The sequence below is a fragment of the Cricetulus griseus genome, chromosome 4 (genome assembly GCF_003668045.3).
Source record: "Cricetulus griseus strain 17A/GY chromosome 4, alternate assembly CriGri-PICRH-1.0, whole genome shotgun sequence".
In the NCBI taxonomy this organism is placed as follows: domain Eukaryota; kingdom Metazoa; phylum Chordata; class Mammalia; order Rodentia; family Cricetidae; genus Cricetulus; species Cricetulus griseus.
The window spans coordinates 187,023,067-187,042,996 of NC_048597.1; the positions used below are offsets into that span (position 1 = coordinate 187,023,067).

The window sequence follows — 19,930 nt, forward strand, 5'->3', positions numbered from 1 at the left end:
TTGAATGGGTGTATCAAATTTAGGACTTAGAGAGCCCAACCCCCTTTAGACCGCAATCTTCCATGAGTTCACTTGTAGATTCAGTATCAAAATCGAAATATGCAAAGGCTTCAAAGAGATGACACAAATCGATAAACTGTCCCTAATTGGTCCATGAGAATGTGAGAGATCTAGAATATCAAAATAGTCTTGAAAAAGAAGATTTTTCAGAACTTAGGATAAAGTTACAATGATCAAGAGTACAGAAACAAAAGGAATAGGCAGATGCAGCAGCAAAGCAGCATGGGGTTCTGAAATAACCTGACAGAAAAGGAGCCTATATGTGCCAAAGAAGATCTCAACAAATGATGCTGAGACAGCTGGACAAACACACAGAGAAAGAAATGCACTTCAACCGCCACCTCCTACTGTATGTGTATATTTACCTAGAGAGAGATGATAGTACTAAATGAAATGCTCAAGATAAATTACCATTAAGAAAATGAAAAGTAGGAGGCTGGAGAGATGGTTTCATTGGTGGGATGTTTGCTGCAAGTGCATGGGGCATTGAGTTTGATCCTCAGTGCCTTTGTGTCAAGCCAGGAGCAGCAGCACTTACCTGCAATCCCACACTAGGTAGGCGGAGACAAGAGGATGCAGGAGCTAGCTGGCCAGACAGTATGGCAGCTAGGTCAACTCCCAGGTCAGTGAGACCTTCCTTTCCAAAATCGAAAGATGAAGAGCAATTCTGGGAAACACTAGATTTTGACCTCTGGCCTCCACACACATGCACACACAAACCCAGGAATGCACACACATGTAAGTAAAATGAAAATGAAAATGTATGTTAATTCTATAAGCATGTACAATATGATAGAAATAAAAATGGAACTATTATTTCAAAAGCCATATGATTGACAAAATATATGAGAAAGTATTCACTGTTCAATGGGGAGAGTGTAAATTCTAGTTATATAGATTAGGATTTAACCAGAATGACAGCACCAATGTTTGTCCCATGACTCGAACTTTTGCTGATTGCTAGCAGAACTATTACATGGTTTGACTGTTTTGGAACAGTGTTTGGCACCCCACCCCCAATTAAATGTGTGCCTATTAGAAATTCACTAGACTCAGGCATCATCAAGAGGTACAAAAAGGCTGTGCTTGCAAAAAGATTTCAACTAGAATGTGTATCACAGATCAATTCATCCCAGCTGCCAGTTTGATATGAGTACAGGTCTATTAATAGGTTTATACAGCTTGGATGTGTTTGGTGTGTTTACAAAATGGAGTAAGAGCACCAGGAAAAAATGAACATGTTCCAGTGTCTGAATGGGACTGCATCTCCAAAATATTGCCGAAGACAGGGAAATTCTGTTCGGTTGGTATTTCTCTATTGTGATTGTATTCATTTGTTCAAATTTATCAAATTGTATGCTGAACATCTATTGTATTTTGCTGCATTTAAGAAGGCCGGGGCTTGATTTTGTCTTTTGGACTATTTGTTTTGGACTATTTTAATTTCTGTCTTTTAACACTATTTCATTAAACATCAAATACTTTTGGAGTATTTTTCAGATCTGGACCTTCTTCAAGTCGTTCAGATTTCCAAGTTACTTGTCTCATTGGGCTGGAGAGATGGCTCAGCTGGTCAAGGCTAGGCTCACAACCAAAAATATTAGGAAAAAACTCTATCAAAAAGCACCAGTACATGAATTTCAGCAACATATTCCTCAGTTCTCTTTACAATCCTAAAAGCAACATACTTTGTCATAGATAAAGATACCCACATGTACTTTATGTGTGTGTTGTTTAAGTGTGAGTGTCCCTTAGCACCTGAAAGTGCCTCACAGCACTGCAAAGCAAGCATGAAGTTTGCACATGTGTGAGCCCCTGAGCCAAGTGAACCTGCCTGTGTGTCTGTGTGTATGTAGAGAGTTGAAGTTTCGAGTGTTTGTTGTTCTGTTGGAAATGAATTATTTGAACAATAGCTTCTGTTGTGCTGTTTGCCTACTCCTTTGAGTTTTCTTTGCCTAAATAGTCCAATACAACCACAGTTGAACTGAGGTGAAGAATACAATCAATTATTTAAAATATGTTATAAAAATATACTTTGTTATTTTATACACTTTTTGTTAAAACTTTATAAATTGAGACTGGGTGAAATTACAAAACACAACCACAATGAGAAGATGCATGGAATATATTACTTCTTGTTTGCTTCTTGTTTACATTAACATGCTACGTGGTTGTGGCAGTTAAGCATCCCATGACACTGTGATTTGAAAGAAGTTTCTCTAGGGTAATAATAGGTCCAAAAGGATGTTTCAAAAAGATGTGACTCAGGCTCTAGATCTGAAAAATACCTCCAGAAGTGTTTAAGGTAATATTTAATGAAATGACATTAAATGACAGATGATTTTCAGTAGAATCAAGCCTTTCCATGCCTCTGTCTTCTTGGCTCAATTCATTGTATTTTATGAGGCATCAATGTTTATTTTAAAACTTAAAAATCCCCAAGACTTTATCTAGTGGCTGGGAGAGTCTTCACTGTACCCTGGGTGGTTTGTCAATGAAATGTACTTTACATTTATTTGTATGAATATGTATTTGACAGGGGTCAGGTGTTAAGTGTTCCACAGCCTAGAAACTGTCAACCAGCTTCTTATAGAGCCAGTTATCAAAGACGTCATTCTTACTGCTGATCTGTCACATAATCAGACCTTATCAAGTCCTATGATGCTTCTGGATGTAGACAGTGTTTACTTCCAAGTATATTTTCTCTGGAGTGATGGGGAAAAGTTTTTCTTTATTGAATTTTACTTTTAAACAGACCTTTGTTCTTAAGAGTATTTATGCACACAAAACAATAAGCAATTAAAATAGATGTTATAGGGTTTGGTTCACATTTAGGACTCAGTGCAAACTCTGCTGTTGTAGGAATGACTTAACAGTGACTTTTGAGATTATTTTGAACTGTACTTATTGTTTTTTTATATAGTGTTACTAGAACAATACATTTGCAGTTTTTAATTTATGGTTGGCATTTTTTAAACTCTTGGTGAATACTACCTACAATTAAATTATTTGCTCATTTTTCATATCTTTTAATCTTTTATATGTTTCCACCTCACCAACTTGTTAATTACATTGCTTTGTTTGGAGAAATTAAGTCATGCGGCTCATGCTTAGATACATATTTATATGGTCATAATTTCATTTGATATTTAAGAAAGAAGAAAGTCAATACTTCATTATGCCAAATCAAAACATATTGAAAACATACTCATGGTGGTATTGATTATATGCCTGTTTTTTAAAGTTCTAAACTAGGGCTGTTTAACTTCAAGTTCATCTCCTACTCTAGTTTTATATTTAAATTGAAAAGTGTTTGTAACTCCTTCCCCTAAATTGTTTCTGACAGAAAATTCCTTTCTTAGTCCCTTGCCATTGATGTGATTTTCCAAGTGTTGCAAATTTCCTTTATCTGTTGCTTTCCCCCTGAACAAAATAAAAGCTATAATTGGCATTCAAGAAGAAAAAAATGGGTTGGTGGAAACTGGATAGAATCCAAGCCTCAGACAGAGAGAGATGGAAAAATAGAACCATATCTCCCATGAGCCCTAAACAATGTGGATTAGTATGTAGCTCAAAAATAGTGTCTATAGAATGTATTCTTGACAATGCAAGCTGCTCGTCTCTCATGACTTCAGTGTGAACACTTTATACTCAATAGGTGGTCAGTCAACATGAATTAAGTAGTTATTTGCTATGTGAGTCATTTGCAAGTCTACGTGCAGAGCGGAAGAGGAGTCAGCTTTGCCCTGCTCATCCCTCTCTCCATTTCCTTCTCTCTTTTCCTAATTTGTGGTATGGATACAATAGGTTCTCTCTCTCTCTCTCTCTCTCTCTCTCTCTCACACACACACACACACACACACACACACACACACACACACACACCATGCCCGACTACAATAGGCACTCTTAACACTCAAATATGCTCATCAATACTATTGCTCAACTTATTTATGTAATAATACGTATGTGTTAGTTGGATTAATATTAAATAACATCAAGAATATGTGTAACTTTAACCACAATAGTGTGAGAAAATACATTTTCTGATAACTAATATGGAGTTGAATTGGAGACTAAAGAAATTATTAAGTTTGAATATATAAGGGAGACTTTTCATAGATGAACTTTACTTTGTATTTTCTGGTTACCTTAAATTTCAGCACAGAAGAGCTCATGAGTATGAAACCAGATCAACCAAAAATCTGAGACCATCTATGTGAACAGACTGACCTGAGACCAATGAGGAGCCCTTGGCTCATATTACAGTGCAGTCTCATTTGATAAGATGTAAGGCAAGCATGTGAGTGTTTTATTGATTCTGACACCTGCTGTATTTTTATTAAGCCGTTCTGAATTTGGTCTCTAATTATAGAAAATATCTTTTTAATTTGTAAAACTGACATCAACAGTTGTTAAACATGTCATCTACTGTGTATCCCAGTTTCCATTTCTAAATGTAAGGACTGACAAAATAAGTGTTCATTCTCAACTTGAGACAAGTGTAAGTAGTTATAACAAGCAAGTTACAAAACCATATTTGGTTGGCATTTTATTTTCCCCCTTTTATTGAAAATAGATTATTTTCTTATATAATAGATCTTGATTACAGTTCTCCTGTTTCTGTCTCTTCATTTGATGAGAACAGGCTTCTAAGAGATAACAACCAAACATGACAAAATAAAATAGAATAAGATAAAAACCATCACATCAAAGCTGGACAAGGCAGCCCAACAGAAGGAAAAGAACCCCATGAGCAGGCACAAGAAGCAGAGAGTCACTCATTCACACACTCAGGAGTCCCATAAAATACAAAGCTGAAAGCATGTGAGTTCACATGCGCTTTGCTTAGCTAATTCAGAGGCCTTGTTTTCCTGGTGTCCTTCAATCTGTCTGGCTCTTACACTCTTTCTGCCTTTTTCATGGTCCCTGAGCTCTAAGGGGAGGGATTTGTCAGAAAAATTCCTTTTAAAGCTGTGTGACAATCACCATATTTTTAGTAAGCAAACTATTTTCAATAGTTTTAAAGGAAATTTGAAGTTTATAATCACACATATTACACATGTGTCATGGAAGAATTAACAAGTGTTTTATGTATAAATAGAGGACAGACTGTGAGAGCATAAGACATAGATTATTTTCAAAAAATCTTTCCATTTTCTACAACACACTATTCTGTAAATTATTTAGAAATTTGTTAATTACTCTAACATAAAAGAAATACATTCTTTCAATTAGCCTTTTTTTTCTCTCCAAATGTAACAAACCCTAGGGAATCATATTGATTCTACTAGACTAGCATATATTTTTAAGCCACAACATAGCAAGTGTGCAACTGAAAATAAATATGTGGCACAAGGATTCTGTTTAAGCTATCATTGCTTATTTGAGTTTCTCCCAAAGAAGAAAAGGGATACATGTACTATTTGGACTAATGCTGATTCCCAAGGCATGAACACAACCGACTAAAGGAAAGGTGACTGAAAAGCTCTAACAGTGTATGAAGTCACCCCTGAAAAGGCACCCAAAATCCAGATCACACATATCTATAGGATAGTCTCTGTGGGGCAGGGATTGACGTAGGAACTGAAGGTACAGGAGAGAAGATGTAGGGCCAGGAAGAAGTGCTGTGCAGTCTTACCACCTGCCTCTGGGCTGGGAGACAGGGCAGGGGTGTATGTACCACCACCTGCAGCTTTGAGTGGCATTCACCTAAGCAGAACTAGTAGGCACTCCCGTTTTTGAGTGCATTTGTAACGTGTTCTTGCAATGTGCATCTTAGGGACTTCTTTATTTTAATTTTATATGTGTAAGTATTTTCCCTTCGTGTATGTGGAACCATGTGTGCCTAAGAGGCCTGAAGAGGGAAGGTGTCAGATCCCCTAGAACTGGAGTTACTATAGGTGGTTGTGAAGCATCTTGATTGCTGAGCCATCTCCCCAGCCCACATTTCTACAGTTGTAATCCTTACTTTAGAAAGTATAAAAACAAGTCACTGGGTCTCTATTGTCACTTAGGTTCAATAAGGCACATAGATTGATAAGCCTACAGCTTCCTAAAAGAAATTTTGAAATATATTGATAAGGAAACTGGATTCATTTGCAGTTTGGCCAAGCCCCAAAGAGAGAAAACTAGTTTTTCTCTGACTTTTCTTTCTGTAAACCAGTGTTTCTCAACATTCCCAATGCTGACACAATTCCTCAAACTCTGGTGACCTCTGACCATACAATTATTTTATTGAATGAATTACGTGTAATATTAATATCCAATGTGCAGGATGCCTGATATGTAATGCCCCAAAGGGGTTGCGACCCATAGGTTGAAAAACACTGCTATAGACATTTGATAATTTTATAGAAAAGATGAAACACAAGACATGTACAAATACAAATACAAATATGTAAATGTAGAACTCTCTTCCTCCTAGGCAACCCCTCCTCAGGGCTGGCACCATGGATTCAACCCTTCTCTCCCCTAGCATGATACACGGTGGGAAACCTTAATTATTTGAGATCTTTTGTTTTACTAGCACACTTTCTAAAAGTAGGGTACATGTCAGTTTCTTTAGAATATCTTCTCCCTGCCAGGGCTGTTACACTGTGGACTTCAGATGTCAGTGAATAATCACACTTCTCTGTGGCTTTCTTCCACATGCCAGACTTTACTGAAAACTCATAGTTTGCTTTAAAGAAAAAGCAGATTCAATTGTAAGTTGAGCTTGAGTAAACTCCATGAGTGTTAAATCAGGCAGATTTAACAGCTGAAGCAGCTAATTTGAGAATTGCATTTGTTTGTTTGCTCTTCTAAAAAAAATCATATACCCTTTAACTATACAAACTCTGCCTTACACTTACTTCCTTTATCCCCCTAAAGAGTCTGAACACACTTAATATAATTGTTAAGTTTTCAATTTTTCAAGGATTCTTTCCATGGGATATAATTATGTTTTTGAGTAGAATGTTGCCTTTTTCTAAATGAGAACTGCATACACTGAAAGTGTGATGTAGAAAGTCTATTATTATAGAAATGAAAGCATGCAAACCTTAATCACTGACAGTTACTGTGTGTGGCTTCTCTTGGACACCATGTATGAGATGACAATTAGATCATGTCTGAATTGTAACCAAAGGAGGCAAGAGTGGATTTCGGGTTGAGAAAGAGGGTGAAGGAACTTTTATGTCTATTTTTTCACAGTAGCGCACAGGCTAGGTCTTGTGACTCATGCATGACCTTCCAGTGTCTTGTAACCAAACACGACTGCTGAGTCAGCTGCTTCTCTGTCATCCAACCATATGATGTTCCCACTCTTTCTTTACAGTATCAGCTATTAGAGAAGCCATGGTGCAGTTTTGGAAGACAATTCCCCAAACCTTTTACCTGTGTTTGTCAGATAATCACAAATATTCACTATGCATAAATTGCCATCTCACCAATTTCAGGACATAAAATGAAGTTTCTTCTTCTGGATGAACTTACTATAAGGTATATCACTTTCAGTTGGTTTTAAGAACTCTCAAGGTTATTCAGTGAAATCTGATGGAATCAAAATAACAAAAAAGTATTTCCCATACACTGGACTACATTTAAGAATAGTGAGATCATTAACCTTGAGGGAGCTAGAAAATTTCATTGGATTGATATTTCTGGGCAACATGAGAGCAACTAAAACAGGTAATACTCTGTGGTCTGTCTTGTAGGCATGAGGTATCAAGAGAGGATGTCAAGAAAATATTATTTATTCATGTCTACTAGTATAGAATTCTAGCCTGAGTTTTAACTCTATAATAACAAAATTTAAAAAACACAGCCACATTGTTATTTCTTTTTAGTTAAAAGCTTTGTTCTACATAAAGAAACCAATATTTTGATAATTAATTTTTATTGACCATTTTTTATTGGTGCAAATCAAGAAACATATCAAGATAGCACAAATGTAGAAAACAGATAGTTCTCTTAAGCATTTACTCATGGGGTAGATAAAAGGCAACATAATTATAATGCAAGAATAAAGAGATAACTTTTTGTGAGAACTCTCTCTCCCTCTCCCTCACTCCTCCCACTCCTCCCTCATCTGCAACCTCCAACACTCCCTCCTTTTTAGCTCCATCTTTCTGTTTCCTTTTACTTTGTATGAAAAATAGCATTGTCTTTATCACAAAACTTTGAAAAAGGACTACTTTGCTAGGTCATCCTGGGGTCTTTTTTCTTCTGTCTGACTACCTACTAAGGTTTATTTAGAACATGCAAGGGTTAGTTATTTTAGAATTGAATAAATAAATTGCACATGGTAGCTCTTTTTAGGACAACTAAGATGAGTGAAGAAAGTGAGAAAGAGGAAGGTAGTAGTGTAGAATTAGTTCAGGTGAGTGGAAATAATGGACAAAACTGTGACAATGAGGGATGAAGACTAAAACAAGACTTCTTCATACTCCTATCTGAGAACAGATTAAGACTAAGAGCTTTGATTGTATCTCAAAAATGATCATGCATCATATCCCATTATGGATTATGTTACTGGCTGTTATTTCTTTACCAACTGCAGCTCTAGTGTATTCTAATTACTACAGTAAATGGCAAAACTACCTCTTCCTCTAAAAGGGAAGTAGTACTGAGTTGAGCAAAGTGGTTCACACGTGAAGGAACAGCACTCAGGAGGCTGAACCAGGATTGTCATGAGTTTGGGTCAGCCTGGGTTCCATTGCCAGATCATGCAACAAAATAAAACAGCCTCCTGGAAGCTTCTTCCAAATCACCTGTCTCTCGACCATGATTCCTTTCTAATATTCCTATCCCCATGTCATTTACCTATTACATATATTGAAAAAGTCAATAAATCCAACTTTGTTCACACACTGATGTGTTTACAGGATTCTGTTGTATTTATTCTGGGAATTGATAAAAGGAGGAGAGAGGCGAAATGCATAAAGAAGGAAGTATGACAAGAATGACAACTTGTGTATGTAGAAAATTTTACACTGAGTCGGAAATGGTAGTCATTACTAAGTGAAACTGTTGTCACCAGGATAGATGGCTTACATATGTAATCCATGTACTCAAGAGGTTTAGGCAGGAAGATCCAAGTTTCAGGCCAGTCTTGTAAAGAAACACAAAACCAAACAAAAAAGAACACAACACATTTAGGAGCTCTGGTGTGGAGAAAATCAAATTAGGAATAATAAGACCTAGACACTATTCTTTTGCTTTGTAATTAACATTCTTGTATTGAGGAAATTAATATTTTGCCTATACTATAGGAAGAAAACGAAGATGCTACTTTCCTTGTTGGATTGACTAAGGAAGAAGCAAAATTTCAAACATTAATTTTATTAAACCAGTAACCAATTTGTTTATTGCTTTCACCTTTATGATTAATTATTTAGACAGTGATAGATGTTTATAGTTATCGTCATCGTGTTCTAAATAACCCTGATGGGTGCTCAGTTCTAAAGCCCAGCCATTGTCAATCCTCCCCTTCCTTAAGAACTAACAATTTGTGTTTTTAAACTCTTAACACTTTTAAAACAGAATATCATATAAAAACTGGATCATTAATTTAATTTCTTAAATTTCAAAATCACATTTATCTTAATTTGTATTCACGAGCATTTAGGCATATCACAGAGTACAGCCACCAGGAAATATGGATAACAATTGACACTGTGCTTTGCAACATTTAAGGAGACAACTACTTCTTGAAGTCACATAGCACAGTGGTGCTAAGAGGCTCCAGGGGCTCCTGGAATCTTGGGTTTGTCATACTTTTGGAGTGGTTGTCTGTTCATAGAAAACCTGCAATATGCATTCATTAATGGAAAAATAGGTCTTTACAGGGCCAAGTTTATGCTTCTCAGTGGACCATGGAAGGAGTTCATGAAAAGTCATGTAGATTAGCATTCCCATAGTAGCTATAGAGTTTTCTCTTCCATATTTTAATCAGCTGACCACCCTCTTGAAAAGTGTTGTTTATGCCTATTTTTTCCCTTTGACTTTTAGAGATAGGGTTTCTCAGTGTAACCTTGGCTGTCCTGGAACTTGCTTTGTAGACCAGTCTGGCCCCAAACTCACAGAAATCCATCTACTTCTGCTTCCTGAGTGTTGGAAATAAAGACATGCACCACCACCACCTGGCTTGTTGTTTCTGTCTTGCAGATACCTATGCTATTTGTGTCTTCTCAGGTGCAGCTCGTGAGTAGGAGATTAAGACAGACTGCCTAAGGTTGTACCTTTCTAATACTGCAATAAATTATCTCTTGTTAATTAATTTCATTAATCAGTTATTGCAGACATGAAAATAGTTAGATCAGGACAGGTTTCTCCAGTTTCAAACAGTGTTGAGATCACGAAGCAAGGTATTTCCTTTTGAGAATAAATGATTTATCTCACCAATACATGTCTTTGGCATGCGTATCTTGAGCAGAAGCATCTTCATATTTATTTCAGAATTCTGACAATTTACAAATTTTAAGCTACAGTTTGGTTTGTACCTTAAGGTAGAGGCAACCAATAATGAAATTGATGACTACTTTATATGCCATCCTAGAGCCTTCATCCAGTAACTGATGGAAGTAGAAGCAGACACCCACAGCTAAACATTGAACTGAACTCTGGAATCCAGTTGCAGAGAGTGAGGAGTGATAAGCAAAGGGGTCCAGACCAGGCTGAAGAAACTCACAGAAACAGCTGACATGAACAAGGGGGAGCTCATGAACCCCAAACTGATAGCTGGGAAACCAGCATAGGACTGTTCCAGACCCTCTGAGCGAGGATGCTAGTTTGGAGGTCTGGGCAATCTATGGGGCCTCTGGTAGTGGATCAGTATTTATCCCTAGTATAGGAATGGATTTTGGGAGCCCACTCCACATAGGGGAATGCTCTCTCAGCCTAGACACATGGGGGAGGGTCTAGGCCCTGCTCCAAATGATATGACAGACTTTGAAGATCCCCCATGGAAGGCCCCACCCTCCCTGGGGGAGCAGAAAGGGGATGGGATAGGGGATGAGGAGAGCAGGGGAGGAGGGAAGGGAGAGGGAACTGGGACTGACATGTAAAAGAAGCTTGTTTCTAATTTAAATTGGTCTAATTACAATTATAAAAATAAAAACTAAATAAAAATCCAAAAAACAAAAACCAAAACCAAGCAAACAAACAAAGAGGCAGAGGCAAGCAGAGCTTCATGAGTTGAGGCCAACCTGGTCTGCATAGTGAGTCCTGTGTCAAGAATGGTGGTGGTGGTGGTGTTTGTAGAGATGGCTCAGTAATTAAGAGTACTCACCGCTCTTGACACATGGTGGCTCATAACCATCCCTAGCTCTAGTTGCAGGAGATTCAGCCCCCTCTTTTGATCTTGGCTGGCACCAGGCATGTACACAATGTATATGAATATATGCACATAAAACATTCATACACATAAATAAGTAAATGTAAAAATAAATCAATCTTTTAGTATAAATACATTTTATCATGGAATATGAATTTCTTGATTTAATTTTACCTCTTGTGTTCTTTTATATTGCCACATTTAAATGTTGGTAGTTAAATTTTCTGTTGCTTTACTCAGCTTGTGTTCTAGAGTAGATAAAAATATTTGGAGCAATCATAAAAGCCAGAAGCAGAAGCAGAAGCAGAAGCAAGTTTAGTCATCCCTTGTGATTCTGATTTTTGACAGAATTTTTTCTTTTTTTTTTTTTTGAGTATGTGTATGTCTTCAGTAAAACAAATCCTTGGGATTTTTTAAAGAACACCATTACCAATCATTAGGTCAAATAAATAATTCTATGTTTATGGATTTATTGGGAATTCATCATGCTACTATGTAGAATTGTCTACATAATCTCATTCATTGAAATACACATGGAGTACCATCATATAACATGTGGATTTTTTAAAAAAATTGAAACATTTCTGTGACATCAGCAGTAACAGGAGAAGAATGCGGTACAAAGTAGAGTCAATATGTGATTATCATATAAATACTCACTGCTGAGCTTTTGGCATATGTCATCAGATACTAACAATTTAAAAGGCTGTATTTCTCTCTTTTTCAATACAGTGTTTATACAGGAGCTGGCTGATACAATGTGCTTCCAGTGTAGTTATATTTCCCCCTACCATTTCATTGTTGCTCCATACAAAGGAAATAACGTGTGTAAGTTTGGAGAATGAAATGGTCTCCTCTAGAGCACAGTGCTATCTCATATGCTCTTCAATTCCCTTTGACAAATCTGAGTTTGATTTCAGTGAGACAAGACCCTTATATTGATGGTTTTGTTTTATGTATATAGTCATTAATTAAGGTATTTTATGTTCTCATTAGCACATATTAATTATACATAATAACGGATTTCAGTCTGGTGTTTTCATATGTGTTCACGGTATATTTTGATCAGTCATATTTACCCATTCCCTTCCTTAGTCATGTTTCTAGAGTTTCTTTCCAGCTTGGTCCCATTGCCAATTAGCCCCAAATAAATACACGGATCCTTTATTAATTATAAAATTGTTGGCTGATGGCTAGGGCTTCTTACTGACTAGCTCTCTCTTATTTATTAACCCATAACTACTAATCTATGTATTTCTACCTGGCTTTATCTTACCAGAGAATGCCTGGCACATCCTATCTTCCCGTTCTCTATATGGTGTCTCCCTCATGGCTCTCCTCTCTCTCCTTACTCCTTCCTCTCCTAGCCCTGCCTATACTTCCTGCCTGGCTATTGACCAGTGTTTTACTCATCAACCAATAAGATAAACATAGATACAGAAGGACATCCCCCATTATAGTCCTCCAGCTTTGGATGGTCTCATTCTTCCTCTCCACATTCATGTCTCTCCAACTTTTATCTCTTTTCACAAAAGCTTTATGTGTCTGTGTGGGAGTTTGTGCATGGGAGTAGTGTCTGAAGAGGCCAGAAGAGGTTACTGGATGCCCTCCTGTAGCTGAAATTACAGGCAATTGTGAGCCATCCAATATGGTTGTAGGAACTGAACTCCGCAAAACCACCAAAACACTCTAAACCACTTAGCCATCTCTCCAGCCCTCTTTCATGTCTTCCCCTCACCCCAGTGACTGAGTGAGTTTCATTAGGGCATTGGGGCTGCTTATAGAAGCATGGGTAAGAGTTTGTTTACAGAATCCTGGGTATTTTACCAGTAGTTACACCAATGAAGAAAATGTTTCTCCTCTCATCAACCATCATTTTCTGTATAAATCCTCAGGGAGTGGTAGGGACCCATGAGTCCTTCAGACTCCATGATAGGATGTGGAAGGGCCCAGTTTTGTGTAGATCTTATGTAAGTAATCTTAACTTCTATAAGTTCAAATGTGAAAACCACCACTAACAAAAGTACATGACACAGAAGTCTGGGTTCTAGCCCTCCCCCTCCTCCTCTATCTTTGATGTGATCTTACATTCTTTCCTCACCTTCTTTAATATTTCCTGAGCTTTAGAGAGGATTATATAGATGAAAGAGCTCTTTTTCCTCGACAAAATAGGATTAAGGATTTTATAGCGATTTGAACATTTTTTTTAATACAGTGAAACATACTTTATTAACGATGATAGAAAAATAGGTTGAGGAAACTCCTTGCCTTTGATTGATTCAACAAGCACAGTAAGGAGTAAGTAAAAGGAAAACATTTAGAATAATACAAATATAAAAGGTAGCAATAGAATAGGATTTCTGATTTATTCTTATTTACTTTTTATCTTTAAAGTTTCCCAGGTCATTAAACACAGCAATGGGTTATAATGCATTACAACTATTAAGTAGGCTTAATATTTACCAAATTGTCACAACATAAAAGGGGTAAGACTTTGTCTTGAAGAAGCTTACTTACACCTAAGGACTATTTATTGTAATGCATATTTCTGTTTAAAAAAAGTACATTGGGAATTTTGATTCACAAAAGGAGCTCATGAAGAAATTAGCTGTACAGAGCAATCCAGCTGGATAGTTATAAACATTTCAAATTGAAAGTTGTCAATGTTTCAAAATACAATTATGATACAAGTGTAGTGTTGGGTATCTTTATTTGACTATTTATGCAAAATTTATAGTGATATTTTGAAGTCAGATGTCTGTTACCACCTTGTTGTCATTATCTAATTTCTTATTTTCAGTTTAGAGATACTAGTATTTGCCACCTTCTAGAGTTACTCTTTGTTGGAATCTAAATTTCCTTGTTGGATATTTATAGGTATCATTTGGAGTTAAAGTCCATATAAATAAGTCTTTCCATCATTAGCTTCAAAGTTCCATGGAGTTTCTGTTGCTGTTCTGATCAGAGAATGTAGGAATGTGAATCACCAGACTCTGCTTGTAATACAACTTTATTCTGTGTGCTATACTGTGAACAAATTTTTACTAAACTCTGAAAGTTTGTCTTCTTGAGGGTAAAATATTCTAGATGCCACAACAATAGATGGCTTATATCACATGAATACAAATTATCTTCATTTTGGAAATGCATACTTTAGATTGGAGTCTACAAAGCTCACATCTCAGCTCGTATGTTCAGGATTATGGAATGAGTTGACTTCAATTTCAAAATACAAAATTCTTGTTAAAGAAAATTTGATTAATGGTTGCTATAATTTAAAATGCTGGATATTACCTATTGCCTCGCAGAGTGGAGAAAACATATTTGTGAATGTCCAGTGCGGACATATCATCACGTATGGAACTCCTTACATAGGGTCTGGGAGGGGATTACTTAGATAAATACAGATTTTTCTATAGCAAGCAATAAATATTTAGTTAAACCATGACAAATAGAGAATTTAAGTCACTTTATACCACTTGGCTTCCAGTTTATTCACCAAATGAGGTTGAAACCAATCTACATTTTACAGAACTCTTTGGATATTAGACTTATTAATTCAAGATTTTTATTCCTGTACTAAGATAAGAAAAATAATAAAGTATAAGTGGAATCAGCAGGTACTGGCATTTAGAACCCTGGGCAAAACTTGTTTCACATTACTCTTTGTTTCTCCCATGCTTAAAGTGAGGAAAGGTAGCTCTATGTGATGGGTTTCACACAGTAGAATATATTAATTTATGCCATATATATGCTATTTAACTATTGTCAAGGTACAGTATCATTCACTGTTTTGAATTTAAGATGAGAAAATGATAACACAGCTAGCTTCATTTAGTTCTCGCAAAACAAAAATGGAGGCAAATTTCACATTTGGAAATGTACTTTCAGTGATTAGCCACCCAATTAACTGGCGTTTTCTGTCATTACCCTTGACATCTTCTCAGGCAGGCGCATGGGCAGAAGGAAGATGGGGTAGCATCCATAGCAGTCTGTATAATTGCTGGCAGGAAGTAAGACAGAAGAAAGTTATATTATGAATCCAAATTACTTTCTAAAATGGGCTCATTTGCCTCATTTAGAGAAAGTGCCTCTCACTTTCTCTGGACATAGCCTTTTGTTAGGAATAAAATAATGATATCCTAAGAAAAAAACTTCACCAAATCATGTTAAGTGTTGCTAGTGCTAGTCAGATAGCCAAAAAAATCACTATTCCAGCAAGTTCTGTCACAAAGGAATGTCTCTGTCTCATTCTCTTATTTACGAATACTAATCACAGTGCCTGGGCTACAGGTAGGCAGAGGCCCCTTGGCTTCCTAAATCACCTACTTTGGTAGAAAATAAATACAAGATTCTTTTGGAAGATGGAGGCAAGAAATGTTGTGTTTTTGCCATGAGTCATTTCAGAGGTGTATCTCATCTGGATTTGGAACTCAAATATCTCAATGTCTCAGTTCCACAGTCTCATATCTGGATGGTTATGATCTCCCATCAATCCTAAACCCTCTTTTGCCTTAGATCCCCAAGTTTTGAATACTTAAAATAGCATTAAGAATCATATCAATTGATCTAAAGGTTTCTATACCCTAACATTTTTGTAACTAGCCATTACCATTTAAAATTTATTTATTGATTTATTTATGGATTTCATATCATGCATCCCAATCCATTCATCTGCCTGTCCCTTTGGATCTGCCCTCTGCCCTTGCAACCTCCCCCACCAAATACAATAAAGTAAAATTTAAAAGAAAACAATCTCATCGGGGGAAGCTGTAGTGCAATACAGTGAGTTGCACAGTATGTCTTTCAGTCCATACATCTTTATTTACAAGCATTCATTGCAATGAGTCATTGGTCTGGTTCGAGGCCTCTGGCTTCTGCTACACTATTGATACTGGGCCCTCACTAGGACTCTTCTTGGATATCCTGTTGTTGCTCTGTGTTATGGAGATCCTATAGCTGTGGATCTGCAAGACCAGCCCCTTCATGTGCTCCAGAAGTTCATAGATGGGGTGGATCTTGGGGTGGGCAAACTCATAGCTCTTGTCCTGGGCCTGGGTGGTAGTTGCGTTTGTCATTCTGCCAACTCTCCTTCCTCCTCATCACCAGGATGAGTTCTCTAGCACTGCCCTGGCTGGATCACCCACTGCATCAGGCAGCAGTGGGGGGTGGTGGGAAAAGTTGCCCTGTTCTCATGCCCTCAGGCAGGCTCACCTGCACCCATACCACCAGGGCCAGCTCTGTGTTGCCCAGGTGATATTGAAAGACCCCCGAAGAGGTACTTTCGTAGAAGGAGACCCGTACCCAGGAATCAGCGAGACCACGAACTTGGATGCAAACTGCAAGAGGCTTTATTGGAGACACGGGTACCCGGGGCGACTTAGCTTCTGTGAGGCCAAGCGCGCCGAGCCAAGGGAGAGGGGTCCTTATATAGCAAAAAGCGCAAGCGAGAAGCAGGGATTCTATTGGATAATTCAAATGAGGCGCAGTACAGAGCTATTCCCATTGGTCAATGTAAATGAGGCGCTACTCAGGGTTATTCAAATGAGGCGAAGTATAGAGTCATTCAAATGAGGTGAAATACAGAGTCATTCAAATGAGGCAAAGTACAGAGTCATTTCTATTGGATGGTTCAAATGAGGCACAGAGCCATTCCAGACCAGCATATTCTCAAGGTCTGGTGTCTGGTACAACAGACTCAATTCCCCCCTCCGCGTCCAGATGGCTGACCTTGGGGGCGGAGACCGAGTGTTCCCCATCGGGCGGGGGCTCAGGGGCAGGGCCCCAGGCCGGCCCACCTGGTGCTCGCCCTCATGCCGGCCCACCTGGTGCTCGCCCTCGGGCCTCCTCGAGGGCTCCTTGCTCGGCCCCAGCCCCGGGGCGTGGTGCCAGTCGGGCGGGCAGGGGGCACGGGGGCCCCCGCCGGGGTGGACCAGCTTTGGAGGGAACCGGCGGCCGGACGTGCGGCGGCGGGGGAAGTGGAGGCCGGCGGGGGTGGAGATCGGGGAGGCACAGGAGCGAGGCATCTGCTGCGCGCCCCACCAGCTGCCTACCGGAGGAGGAGGCAAACTTAAGAGCTAAGGGGCAGGGGTCTTTCAATATGCAATGCCCACTGTCCCGGGTGCTGAAGCTGATAGGGGCAGGGCCAGCTCTCCCACACTCATGGCCTAAGGCCAGGTCTCCTACCTGCTGCAGGCCGTAAGGGGCGATGAATGGAGAGGAGGGCATCTTTCTGTTGCTCAAGTCATCGTATGTCAGTGAGGGTGGGACAGAATCAGCCCTCTCACTTTCAAGCTCTCTGGGCCAGCTCACCCATGCCTCTGCTATTCTGTCCAGGTGAGGTGCAGGGTCTGCTCTCCTGAGTGCTGCAACCTGTGAGGCGCAGGACCAGCTCTCCTACCTGCCATAGGTGGTGAGGGGAAGGTGGGGTTGATGCAGGCATCTCTCCCTTGCCCATGCCACTTCATGGCAGATGAGGGGCTGTCTCACACATAGCCCTGTCAATGGGGTCAGCTCTACTGCTAACACTATTTTTAAAATTTATAATTCTAGCACTTGTATGTATTTTTAAAAATCTTTTTTGTACTAAAACCTTAACAATGAAGTCATTGGGAAAAATTTAAATTACTGTTGACCATAATTATAAAATGCCTAAAATATTGTATATTATAGTAGCTTTTGTTGTGTTTTCACAACATTATCCTGTATTAGTCTAAGTAACTGACATTTTGAAAAACCAATAAACAGAGAAACTTAAGTTTATCAAAGAACAGCAAATGTGCCTGAATGAATCTTTTTGTAGCTAACCTAGTGGGAAAGCTGTGGTGTCCACTAGGAGACTGTGCCAGACAGTGCACTAAGTCATATCATGTTACAATAGATTTGAAACTTACTGTTCTAAGTCCTTCAGCATTTTTTACTATTCTCAGGAGACCTATATCTTTTATTTCATTTGGTAGAAAGGTAGCTAAAGGGGAGAACTGGTCTCCTATTCACCCTGAGTGAGATGAGACACAGGTCTTCAGACGTTACCCTTTGCTAGGGCAATCATTCATGAAAAAGCCTTAAAGTAGAGGAAGATATTTCATTCACAGAAGTAAATGAATAAATAAATATCCCTCATCTGGGGAAGTCACTCCAGAAGTGATCTTTCTTGTATGTATTGCTGTCAGGTGGAGGGAGCTGTTCTGGCACACAGAAGAATGCATGCTGCTTACTGTGTGCTTCACAAAGATGGAAGAAGGACTTGGGACCATTTTTTTTTTTTTTTCTGTAAAGGAATGATCACCATTAGAGGATATGTATTTAACTTGATTTAAACAGACTTGTACAGTGACTACATCACAATCACACAATGGAAGTATCCCATGATGAACACGAATGCTTTTTTTTTATGGATCAACTAAAAATAAATTTGGTTTAAATCAGAAAAAGAACTTGCTATATTTGTCTACAAAACTGCTGCCAATAAGGTCCTGTGTCGCAGACCCTTACTACTACTCCCCTCTTTCCTCTGTGGTTAGGTTAAATGTCACCACTGACTTCACTTGGAACTCTGCAGGCTTCTGTAACATCTTTTAAATTCCTGTATGAAACCTGTGTTCTGGTGCTTGATGCATCTTGGCAATCACTTTACAACCTTCATTTTTAAAAACATTTTTGGATAGTCTTTCCATTTAGGATCCAGGAATTTGTAAAAAAAAAAAAACCCAGACAGTTATATTGCATTTGAACTAAGAGGCTATTGGTTTGTGGAATTTCCTTTAGCTGGAAACACATATGAGTCTGTGGTTTTAATGTTTTCACAGTTTTATACTATCCTGTTTGTTTTCATTTTAAAAGGTGGAGAATTTATCATTAGTTTTCATATTTTATAAAGAGCTAACATTTTCCTTTCTTCATTCCTTTACCTTTCTTTTTCAGTTGAAAGAGACAAGGACTTTTCTCATCAGAGGAGGCATTACAAAGAATTTCGATTTGATCTGACTCAGATTCCACACGGAGAAGCAGTGACAGCAGCTGAATTCCGGATATATAAGGACAAGAGCCACCAACGATTTGAAAATGAGACAATTAAGATTAGCATATATCAGATCATCAAGGAATACACAAATAGGTATCGACTTTATATTAATTATACTAGCAAAGACTGAATTTTAGTTTAAAAGTCATCAGCGACCTATATGATTTGCAGTCTATTTGCTTGGGCGAAGGGAGACTCTGTGCCAGGTAGTGGCCCACTGAAAAGTAAGAATGAGGAGCTGGTGAGATGGCTCGCATTTAAGAGCTCTCAGTCTTGCTGAGGACCAGAATTTGGTTCCCAGCATCTATATCAGGCAGCCCACAACCACCTTTAACGCCAGCTCTCAGGTATCTGAACCTCTCTTCTGGCCTCCTTGGGCACCTGAGACACTCATGCATACAAACATGCAGACCTACACACATATATGCATGAGTAAAATTTGAAAATAAGTCTTAAAAAATAAAAATGAATAATTATTAAAAATTCTACAATTGACCAATCTGTGTACCAAACAGTATCACACCTCTCTC

At 38.3% G+C, this 19,930-nt stretch overlaps 1 protein-coding gene across 1 annotated transcript in view; it reads left to right on the plus strand.

The window, feature by feature from the left end:
* Bmp5 (bone morphogenetic protein 5) overlaps positions 1-19,930 on the plus strand; it is a 124,753-nt gene that overhangs the window by 36,929 nt on the left and 67,894 nt on the right. The window contains exon 2 of the mRNA XM_027411132.2: positions 19,301-19,493. Within this exon, the coding sequence (XP_027266933.1) occupies positions 19,301-19,493 (193 nt within the window). The remainder of the gene's footprint in view (positions 1-19,300; positions 19,494-19,930) is intronic.